This window comes from Hydra vulgaris, chromosome 10 (genome assembly GCF_038396675.1).
Source record: "Hydra vulgaris chromosome 10, alternate assembly HydraT2T_AEP".
Taxonomy (NCBI): domain Eukaryota; kingdom Metazoa; phylum Cnidaria; class Hydrozoa; order Anthoathecata; family Hydridae; genus Hydra; species Hydra vulgaris.
Genome location: NC_088929.1, coordinates 7,855,372 through 7,868,167, shown reverse-complemented (window position 1 = coordinate 7,868,167; position 12,796 = coordinate 7,855,372). Strand labels below are relative to the sequence as shown.

The window sequence follows — 12,796 nt, the reverse complement described above, 5'->3', positions numbered from 1 at the left end:
TGCAATTTCTAATAATAATTAAACCTCTGAACTTTAGAATTTTTCAACAGCAAGACATTGTCAAAGATTAAAAAAAAGTTATACACATCATTTGCCCTGAGTGTTATAATATATGGCAATAAAGTATGGACTATAAAAGTTAGTGATGTCCAGCATCTTGAAAGAACAGAAAAGATAAATATCAGTTGGGTGTGTGGTGTAACTTTAAGAAAGAAGACTTAAAAACAAAAATTAAAACGGTTTGAACACTTAAACTATAAAGATGCCAATGGTTGGATATCCACATGCAGAGCGATGTTGAGACATTAAATACCTATATGTATCATTTATTTAAATACAGCAGAAAAGCACAGAAGTAATAGTATTCGAGAAAAAGAAGTTTTATTAGTTGAAGTTTATGTTACTTCAACAATCATGAAACTTTTGATAACCACCTTAATTTTAAGACTAATACATCAATCTGATATAGTTACCTACAATGAAATGTATGCAGCTTACTAAAGGTTTGGGATTAGGAAGGTGTAACCTATCTATAAAGGACATATCTATAAAGGAGAAAAGATTTTTTTTTATTATTATTTTTATGTCATCTTTATTCATGTTTTTTTATCTGCATTTTTACTATTTATTCTCTACCATTATAACATTGAACTTTTGTAGCATACATAAGTTTCTTAACCTAGTAAATGTAGCATAATACAACATTATTTAAAGCTGTGGTAGGTCTCAAAAATATGTTTCACTTTAGAGTCTTTTGCATAAATATTTATAATGTAATTTCACATAAGTTATAGAAAAAAATAGTTCTGTATACAATTGTTCTTTATTGTCTAGAAACTTGATTAGTCAAAAAAAAATCTAATTTACAAATTTTCTTCTTACAATTTAAACCTTTATCTTATCTTACCTTATCATATCTTTGTGTTAAAATATTCAAATACAGGAAAGAAAACAATGAGTAATTGTGAAAATATAAAATTTAAGCTCATTTAAATATTGCAACAGCCAATCCATTTTTCTAGTGAGTTCAGAACAATTGCTTATGTTGCTTTAGCAAATCATTGAAAATTTTATATATAAAAACATATTTTGCTTCTACTTTTTTTTTTAAAGAACTTGTAAACAGACTGCAGTGTTTTTATATTAACAGTAGAAATTTTTAGCTTCAAATGTAATAAGGGCTAGACATTTACCAAATATTATATATCAAACATACAGTCTTTGGAATTAGGGTCAGCATTCGGCAATGCCAACCAAACTGCTGACTTAAAATTGTTTGAGGTCAGCAAAAAAATGTCGACCTAGTTTCTATATTTTATGGTAAATCCTTTGCATCAAATTTTTTGCCCACCTGAAGCTGACCTCTGAATTTCTTATCTGAAACAAATAGAATTTTAAATAAAATGTTTGAACAAGTTTCTAAAAATTGTATCCTACCAGAGCAAAGAATTTTAGATCAGCAACTAAAATTTGAAAATACTGCATACACCGAAGAGAAAACATTGGGACTTTCAGATTTTCTTAGTTTAGATTAATTTAAGCTAGATGTTACAAAAAGAGCTTAATTATATTCGAATTGTGTAATTGTATATCGCAAGAATATAGAGATAAAAACCTAAAATTCAGATTTCTTTAAACTAGTGATTCAATTCGTGATTCTATTCAATTCGCAAATCAAGTGATGCTTTGATTCGAGATTCAATGTGAAACTAAAAATGCTGATTCACAAGGCTCTAATATATATATATATATATATATATATATATATATATATATATATATATATATATATATATATATATATATATATATATATATATATATATATATACATATATATATATATATACATATATATATATATATATATATATATATATATATATATATATATATATATATATATATATATATATATATATATATATATGTATATATATATATATATATATATATATATATAAATTGTTGCCTTTGGGAGTAAAAATGATTCTTTCGCCAACAAATACGCCACTTTTAATTACTTTTGACTTTCGTCCAACATTTCCGTGTTGTCAGAAAGTTAAAACCATTAATTTTATTACAAATTGATTGCTTTTTAAAAAAACCGCAAAAACGCAAACTTAATTGACCAGAATGTTTTTAAAAACATTCTGAATGTTTTTTTTTTATTTTTTTTAATAAAATGTTTTTATTTTTATTTTTTTTACTGTAAATCATGCGCAGAGTGTTGCTACATCGACTATCTTGTAGCCTGCTGCTACAAGGAAGTGCTGCTACATCGACTATCTTATAGTCTGCTGCTACAAGGGAGTGTTGCTACATCAATTATCTTATAGCCTGACTCGTAACGGAGTGCTGCTACATCGACTATCTGATAGCCTGACTCGCAAGGTAGACTAGCTGCTACATCGACTGAGGCTTTGGTTGGGGCAGGCAGCCTATCAAGTTATAAAATAAAAAAAATTCCAGTCTTTTTTATGCGTTTTATTTATTTTTTTTGGTCAACAAAATATGGAAAAACTTTCTGACAACCAGTTAGGAGAAGATGGCTGGAACACCTATCTGCTTCCGTACATACATTAACTGAGGGTTTGGGTAGAGGCAAGATATAAAGTACCTTTATTGGGGTAAAAAAAATTGTTTTTACTATACTTTTTTTGTTAAAAAAACTGTTTATCAAAACAGCAAAAAATTTAGTTTATTTTGTTTCCAGGCTCTAACCAAAAAAATAGTCTGTAAAACAATAATATCTGAAAAAATAATTTTGATACATAAAAAGAGATTTTTTTTACTGTTTAATCAACCCAAAAGGACAAATTTTTACAGTAAGATGTTTTTTGACTAAGATCTCAAATTGTCTGGTTGAGTATCAAAAATTTTGGAAATATTTAAAGTCAGAATTTTAAAACCTTAAGTGTGCAAAATTATAGCACAACATTGACGAAAATGCACAAAAGTAAGTGTATATATATTCTAAACAAATAGAGGAAAACATGAATTTTTGAGGAACATTACTGGTAACTGTTTTTAGGATTAATACAACATTATCACTAGTTAAAAAAGTTACAAACCCAGTTATAGATGATAGATATGCTATGTAACTTAAATTTGAATAATAATATTTTATGTGGTAATATTATTTTTATTGCCTTTACTATTATTACCATTATTGTTATTAATATTACTATTACAATTGAAAACTAAATGATGATCTAAATATATCAAAAAATTTTAAGACTTAACCAGACAATTGAAATTGAGTTTTTTAATTTTATTCAGAAAATATCTGACTGAAAAATGTAAAAAATGCCCTTTTGGATCAATAATACAGAGAGAAAAGAAATACTTTTTGAATCAAAATTATTTTCTCAGATATCATTATCGTTTTACAGACTATTTTGCTGATTCTAATGAGCAAAATACTATTTTTCTGGTAAAGAGCTCGTGACACTTTAATTGGACTCATTAAATAAACAGAAATTTATTGTCTCGTATGATACTATAATGACGATAACATTTTTATCGTTATTATAATATAAAAGTTAAAGACTATTTTGCTGATTGGAGCTTGAGACCCACTAATTGGACTCATTAAATGAACAAAAATTTTATTGTCTCGTACTATTATTATATTATAACAACGATAAAACTGTTCTCGAGTCCAATTCGAGGGTCTTAAGTTATAATCAGTAAAATAGTCTGTAAAACAATCATAATTGTTACTAAGAATGATAATAATTACCATGGCATTACCTGTGCCTCTAGGTAGACACCGCCAGGAATACTGTTAATTTTTTGAATGAGACTATCTTTTTCGGACTCATTAAATGAACAAAAAATGAAAACGATTTCTTTACTCTTTATGGTTGTTTTGTCAGCCATAGCAGTTAAAAATTTTTTTAAATTAATATCAAACGGCATATAATAAACAGTTACACAAATACAAGGACAATAGTCATTACTCCGATGTCTTTTAATTCAGGGTTATATGGCCGTTGTTTTACTTTTACCGGGCCAATGTCGATCCAAAAAATAAACTAAATTACAGGTGCAATAAATAAGTTAACCAATGACGTAATAATATAATATTGCTATATTATTATGTCATTAAAATTAACTTGTCTGTGTTCCACACTGCCAATAGGACTTTGAAAAATCATAACGCTGACACGAATATTCGTAACGCACGTGTGAGCTCATGGTAAACCCCAATTCGCATTTTAAAGTTTTAAGCCTGACCAGAGTGATTTAGAAACACTTAAAATTTGGCCAAAATACAGTTTTTTGAGTAGAATTTTCAAAGAATTTTATTAGCTAACTATTTTCTACAGTTTCTTAAGATTCTAAAGGTATAAAAGAATAAATTCTGAAATAATAGATTTAATTGTTAATTTGGCTGGATAGCTGGTTAAAGCGTCTCACGTTAATACTTTGGATTAGTCTATTTGTGTCTGTTCCTACATGCTAGCCAACAGTATCTACGGATATAAGAAAATTGTATAGAAAAATATAGCATGAAAGTTCAAATAAATAAATTAAATAAATAAAAATAAAAAGTGGCGGAAAACAGTTTTTTTTTTACATCAGGGGCGATTTTACGGGGGGGGGGGGGTGAGGGGGATGTTACACCCCCTGGCAAATGTAAAATCAAACTTAAAGTCGGTATTTTTTTTGAATAAAAGTTATAGTCGGTAAATTTCATGGATAATTTTTCAACATGATTTTTATAGAATTTAAAAACAACAAGTTTTTTGAGTATGTTTAAAATCTGCTTTTATACGATAGCCGCGATATAATTACCTTTTACAGTGGCGATTTTTTCGGAAAGGCTGTGGTTATTGTTCCGACACCGGAATAATAACTTCTCTAAATCAAATGGCTATTCTTCCGACACGCATGCGCGCGCAGATACAAAAATACTAATAATCAAGGCCATCGCATTTTTCATAAAATTATTGGGTCGTGTTATTAGCAGTTATATGTTGTGTTATGTTATTGTGATATGAATTATGAATTATAAAACTTCTAAAGCATTAAAATTTTTATTAAAACTAAGTATATGCAAATCTGTTTACTGAAAAAAATAATTGAAAATATTCAAATAATTGAAAATATTCTGTTACAATACGTTCTCCATCGATGGAGACTGATGCATCAGTCTATAAAGGTATACCAATGTTATATATATATATATATATATATATATAATGTATATAGACAGTATATATAATATGTCTATATAATATATATATAATGTATATAGACATATATATATATATATATATATATATATATATATATATATATATATATATATATAGACATATATATATATATATATATATATATATATATATATATATATATATATATATATATATATATATATATATATATATATATATATATATATATATATATATATGATATATATATATATATATATATATATATATATATATATATATATATATATATATATATATATATATATAACTGAATTGGTTCTATTTAAACCTCAAGGCAAAAAAATTACCAAAAAACTTAATTTTAGAATTAGTGGTCAAAAACTAAATATTGTAGATAAAATAAAATATCTGGGCATATTATTAGATGAAAATCTTTTGTTCATTCAACAAATTAAGTCCATATCAAACAAATTAAGTCGAGCAAATGGAATGCTTACCAAAATAAGGCATTTTGTGAATTATGAAACCCTTGTGAATATTTGGCATGCTATTTTTAACTCCCACCTACGCTATGGTTGTCAGATATGGGGGCAAAGTCCATCCATTTATAAAAAAAACCTTACAAATCTCCAGAATAAATCTTTAAGAATAATTCACTTTCAACCTAACAGTTTTTGTTCTGACATACTGTATAATCTTTCTAAAATTTTAAAGCTTGACGAACTTATCTACTTATCAAACTGTGTTCTTGTATGGGACATTGTCCACCATAATACGCCTAGCTGCTTCACTAGCTATTTTAAATTCACAAATGATGTTCATAGTTATAAACTTAGGTCTGTATCTTATTGTAGTCTTTCTATGCCTTTAAAACAAACACACAAGTATGGCATAAAGTCAATCAAGTATCAATCAATTCAATGTTGGAACTCTCTTCCTGTTGAAACTAAAAAAAAATTCTCCAAAATATCAAATAGAAATGCCTTTATAACCCATGTAAAAAAACTTATCTTCAGTAAAAATTATCAATGAGCTATAAGTTATGCAATCACCCCCTAGTTATTCTCTATAACTAAATTTTTAATATAATAAAAGTAACATAGAAATAAATTAAAATATCTCATAAATAAAAATAAGAATAAAAATATAAAACCAAAAATAGAAATAAAAATATAAAACCCATAAAATAGAAATAAAAATATAAAACTCATAAAATAAAAATAAAAACATAAAACTAAAAATAAAACATAAAAATATATAAATGTTCATTTAGTCACAATCAAGTACCCTCATTTTCATCATCCTGTAAAGTTATATGGCTCTAAAATTTGTGGCACTACTAAACATTATAACATGTAATAAATAAACAATATACTATTTTCTATGCAATCGTCCCGCTTAATTCTCTATAACAATTTTTTTTTTTTTTTCTTTTTCTTTAATTCATATTCAATTTTTCTATGCTTGAAAAATGCTGGATCACAACAAAACTCCTATGACTTCTACTTCTTTGACTCTTCTTCCTTTCTTTCCTTCTTTTTACTGTTATATTTTTTGTTATTGATATTGTTATGATTTTTATATTTTATATATATATATATATATATATATATATATATATATATATATATATATATATATATATATATATATTTTTGCATTATCCTTATGATAATCACTATAATATATATAGATAAATATATAGTAAAATATATACCTACATATAGTAAAATATATAGATAGTACTTATTATATTATTGTATTTAATATTATTATTACTATTATTATTACTATTTATTTTTATTTATTTTTTATTACTTATTATTATTATCATTATTATTATGCTATATTTATACCATCATAGGTCTTTACGCGTCATCAGTTTATAACTGTTTGTAAATGTCCCGCACGATTGTATATATACAGTTATTATTAAAGTGAAAATATATTGATTTGATTTGATTTGATATATATATATACATATATATATATATATATATATATATATATATATATATATATATATATATATATATATATATATATATATATATATATATATATATATATATTTATATATATATATATATATATATTTATATATATATATATATATATATTTATATATATATATATATATATATATATATATATATATATATATATATATATATATATATATATATATATATATATATATTAGGTATGTGTGTAAAAATATCAAATTGTTTAAATATTACATTGTTATATATTATTAGAAAGAATTTTTCAAAAATATAAAACTGAAAATCATATCGAAATCGGATAATTCTACAAAAAGTTATGATCATTATAGTGACGAAATTTGATTACAAGGATTCCTTAACAAAACTGTGACCAATTTATAATGGTTTTGTAACTTAAACCGCCTCAACATAGTCAATTCTTATCTGCATATATCTTATATGCATATATCTAGGTATCAAAAGATAGGTGTAACATTGGGCTACAAGTTTAATTTGCTTTTAACACCCATGCATATTCAGGGGGGCTAGAGGGGAAACAAAAGAACCATCTTTGCCATCAAAAAATTTAAATTTGCTTCCATCAAAGATATTTTTTAGTAAATAAAGTTGTTATTTTTTTATTCCAGTTCCCAGCCAAATATTAGAGGTGTATTTTATGAATTAGGGGGATGTGGTGGTGATGTTACACGCCCTAGTATTGATATTTGTAATTGTATCCAATTGGTGAAGGTGACAATTTAGTTTGTTTATTGATTTCTGCCACAAAGTGTTTAACTTAGTGACAGTTGCATAGTTTGCTTCCATTCTGTCACTCATTTTATTACTTAAATTAGCAATAATGGTACTCCGTACTTATATATTAATATATTGTTGTTCCTAAAAGTTACTATACAATTTAGCAAGGTGATCTAAGGACTGTGTGATATGACTCTGATAATCATTAGCTGTACCCCCAGCAAGTTGGTCAACAGGCACAACCATGAATTTTGTTTTTGTCGTCAAATGCACATACCCTCTTTCTGTGTCCATTACATGGACATACCCTCTTGGGTAGTAGCATCAAAGCCCAAAGTCAAATTTTTTGTTGAAACAGCTATTTCAGCAGTCTGTAGATCCAAAATAACACCAAACTCACGCATCATCTGCTCCACAGTTGTATGACGAGGAATTTCAGTAAACTGATAGCCAGTAAATTCTCCAATTTTATGCTAAAGTGGAGGCACACTGTCACAGTTTACCTTCACTTTTACATAAAATTGGAAAATTTATATGCTTGTTTTTAATGTGCTTACACACAGTGACTGTGTGTAGACACATTACAAACAAGCATATCATATGATAATCCTCTGATATCAGTAAATTTTGCATATCTGGTATTCTGGTCATTTTGCTGCATTTGCTTAACTTCTTTCTGTAAAATTAACAATTGGTTTTAAAGAATTTGAATTTCAGCATTTCTATCAGAAATTTGATTGTTTAAAATTGTAACTTAATAAGCATTCAACAACCCTAGCTGCTTTTTTAATGGAAGATGTTTATTTTGAAGACTTTTCAGCTGTATGTTAAAAGTTGGTTCATTTAATTTCTTTCGAAGTAGTCGAATCGTCTTGTCTTTGCGAGCAGTTGTTTGATTTAGATGTTTAAACTTATATGGCCTCGGTGCTACTACTTTGCCATATTTTTTTTTTAAGTTCATTTTCCAAAAAGGTTAATCTTCGTTTGAGATCTTTTTTTCTTGAAGTCATCTGGTTACTTTTTAATCTGAATTTGAATTTATATATATATATATATATATATATATATATATATATATATATATATATATATATATATATATATATATATATATATAGATAGATAGATAGATAGATAGATAGATAGATTAGTAAAAAACACTTACCTAACTTTGTTCTTCAACTTGAAGTTTCACCATTGCTGGATCATCAGGAAGAGTTACTAAATCTCAAAAAATTCAATTTATAGAAAAAAATATTTCATAGGAAGTTATGAATTATTATAATTAAAAATAAAAATAAATTTTTATAATTACTATATTTTTTTGGTAAACGGAAGTTACAAAAAATGTAATTACTAAATAAATTTCTTTAGAATGGGGATAGTTTAATTTGATCATTTGTTTTTATAATTTTTAAAGAGGTATTTATTTTCGTGTCTACATTTAGAAATTAATTCAGATTTTTTATTTAATAAATTTTCCTCATTTAAATGAGTAATTATTTAAAAATTTTCTTGCAAACATAGCATACATTTTTTGGAAATATTATTTAAAGGCAGGGGCAGATTTGAGAGTATACCATTTTATATTAAAATTTTTCTTTTTTTCTTTTAAATCCCAAATATATTTTGACAGTATAGTCTCTTTTGAATATTTTTTGTGTTTAAACGATTGTTTGTGGTTGGCATAACGTTTTTTCCATTCCCCCTCGGTTAAGCCAATTATTGTTTATCAGGGTTATTTTGTGAGGAAACAATGCACTTGTAAATTACATTTTTCGAAAGGCATTTTCCATTTAGAGGGCAATCTATTTTTTGTTTACAATTACAATAATCAGTGTTTTTTTTCTTTTATATGTTCATTTTTATTAACGCGTAGTTGTGGCTTTTTTTAATTCTTTTTAAATTTTTTGTACAACTATAACTTACTTTAAAGGTATTTCTGTTAAAAATCTTATGCAACTTATTAGATGGAGGCAAATGTTTGTCTACTAATTTTAGAAAAATTTTACCTATATTTGTTAAAACATTTTTGCTGTACGGGGGGTTGAACCAAATTATGTTTCTATTTCTATTACGCTTTTTTGCAATTTTCTTTTCAAATTTTAGCTCAAAATTTCGAAAGCCACTTTTAAGGGCATTTTCATAAACGCGTTTAGAGAAGTTAAAAATATTTTCATTAGAAGAGTTTTGGTTTAGCCTATTGTTAATTTATTGGAAATTGGAATTTGTTTTAGAATTTGAGGGGGATGGTTGGAATTCACATTAATATACAGTAATTCATCATTAGGCTTTTTGTAGGGTTTATAGGAACTTTCTGAGAGGTTAAATGTGACATCAAGAAAATTCACTATTTTTAAATATATGTTTATTTCAATTTGGAAGCCAATGTTTTTAAAAACTTTAATAATATCTTTTGTAATTTTTTTGAGTTATGGCCCTGATTTTTTATGCATTATTATTAAACCGTCGTCACGATAAAGACCTAATTGATTAATTTGGATCATTTTAGCTAGGGTATTTAAAATATATAAACCAACAAATTCGCAAATTTTGTCTTTAAATCTGCTGCATATATTTCAAATTAGAAAATGTATGTGAAAAATCTAATTCTGCGGTATGAACGTTTTTTTTACATGTTTTTTAAAACTTTGAAAGGTTGTCATTTCTTAACCAGGCATGACAATGACCTCTAGTCTTCCGTTTAATTCAAATTTCATTCTAGCTTCAAAAAATCTTAAAAAAATTTTAGTCCCGAAATATAGATTTTTTTATTTTGTCCACCATTTGGACCACTGTGATGTGGTGGCAAAATATGGGCATGAAGGAGTTTCATTTTCGCAATTTTGTAGGAGACGTTGAGAAACATGTATGAATAGCAAGGTCAAATATAACAATGAAAAAAATGCCTTAAAAAAAAGAATTATGTTTTTGCATGATTCATCTTTATTATTAAATAGTTATTAAATATTTAAATAGGCCTTACAGGAAAATAAAGAAATGCATGGCGTCCAAGAGGAAAACAAAGAAATGCTAAATTACAAAGATAAAGACAGAAACATATTTAAATGTTTATCTGATTTTTAAAGCCAGAAATATATTTTCAAAAAAAGAGTACATACTTTAGTACATACATAGACTGATTTAGGGAGAACCTGCAAGGGAGTTGATAACACATAGAAGGGTTTGGGTTGGGAAGGGACCAACTTTTTAAAGTTAACTTTACTTATCACGTTTTGCTTACCTATATATGCATTTGTAGATAATATAATTTACATTATTTTTGTGACTTTTTATTAGATTTTCTTTAAATTTTATAACAGATATTAACTTGAACAAGATATTAACGGATGCAATTTTTAATTTCTTTTCTCTTTTTTAGGAATGGTGATCTCTGCAACTTTGACTTAATACTGCTAGAAATGATTTTGATAGCTAAACCTCAAAATTTGATGTTTAACTTTTGAATCATAAACTAAGTGCTGAGTTAAGTTAAGAAACAAAAGATTTTTTGGATTATAACTAAGATAATCAACAAAACCTTAGTTGTAAGTTTTCATTTTCTTAACTTTTCTTAAATTCTTTTTCATATTTATAGTCTTAACTTTTTTATTTTAATAAATAAATCTTTAATTGTGATAAACCAATATCTATCTATACTTTGGGTTGTTTATTTAATCTTCTTCCAACAATTAATTTAATTAAATAATGATTTAGTTTTTTTTTTCATTTTATAAATAATTTGTTCTAATTGTTCCTATTTTCTGAAAAATATAATTTTTTGTGTAACTTCGCATTGAGTAATATTTGTTCCACGCTGCTGTTTGCTGCTCGCTGCTATTGAAACATTATATAAATTGGTAATTCAATATGATAAATTTAGGTACTGTACATAATCCAACAAAAAGTGAACAATTCCTGTTCCTGCTCTAGAACAGTATGTTTATGCTAAGGATAAATTAAACTCTTACATAAAAAATAACTAAAGAACTCTTTAAACGTTTAAGGCTACTCCATGTATGTTCAAATTTAGAATAAACTCTCCCCGTTGTTCAGCAATCTGTCTAGGATAGACAAAAAGAAGTCTTTTATTACAGCTTTACATCTTAGTTAACTCAGCTGAGACCTAAAGTTGCGTGTATAAAAGCCATTAAAATAGTAAAGAACTCTTGTTTTGAGCGAACTTTTCTGAATGAGTACAATTTTTTATTTGCTGTATTAAAAAACTCCCTCCTACCTACCCAATATTGCCATCATCCAAGTTTGCTGAACAGTTTATAGCAGGGTTGCAAAAAAACCAAAAACCATAGGTTTTTTTAAAAAAACCAAAAAAACCATGGTTTTTTTGGTTTAAATTAGGTTTTTATTAAATAATGCCGTATTTAGTTATCCTTTTAAATTAAAAAAAAGTATAATGCATTGAGTAAACTATATTCTTTATCAATATTACTGTAATATTTCATCAAAATTATTTAATACATCATTGTTTAATGTTCTATATATAAATACAAGCTTTGCTGCTTTTTCTACCCCCAATTGATTTCTTAACTTAAAATGATTAAGGCCAAAAGTAGAAAAAATTATTTCGATTCCAGCACTAGAAGCTGGTGCATTTAATAAACCTTCAATTTCCATTAAGTTACAATCCACAATTTTTAGAGATTTCCACCATTCTATTGGTGATAAATTTTTTAAAACAGATTTACTATACAAATAGCTTTTATTGAATGGAGCAGATTTGACTTTTAATTTGAGTATTATTGGTAACAAATTCTTGAACTCTTAAATGAGTAATTATTTAAAATTTTTCTTGCAAACATAGCATACATTTTTTGGAAATATTATTTATAGGCAGGGGCGGAT

General features: G+C 25.9%; 1 protein-coding gene across 2 annotated transcripts in view; it reads right to left on the bottom strand.

The window, feature by feature from the left end:
• The window catches only part of LOC100211252 (SMC5-SMC6 complex localization factor protein 1), an 88,553-nt gene extending 84,518 nt beyond the window's left edge, over window positions 1-4,035 (bottom strand). The window contains exon 1 of one of the 2 annotated variants that reach the window (XM_065807187.1): window positions 3,757-4,035. In XM_065807187.1, the coding sequence (XP_065663259.1) occupies window positions 3,757-3,924 (168 nt within the window). In that variant the 5' untranslated portion in view covers window positions 3,925-4,035. The remainder of the gene's footprint in view (window positions 1-3,756) is intronic. The other variant, XM_065807186.1, reaches the window with a different exon arrangement.
• Window positions 4,036-12,796: the final 8,761 nt, after the last annotated feature.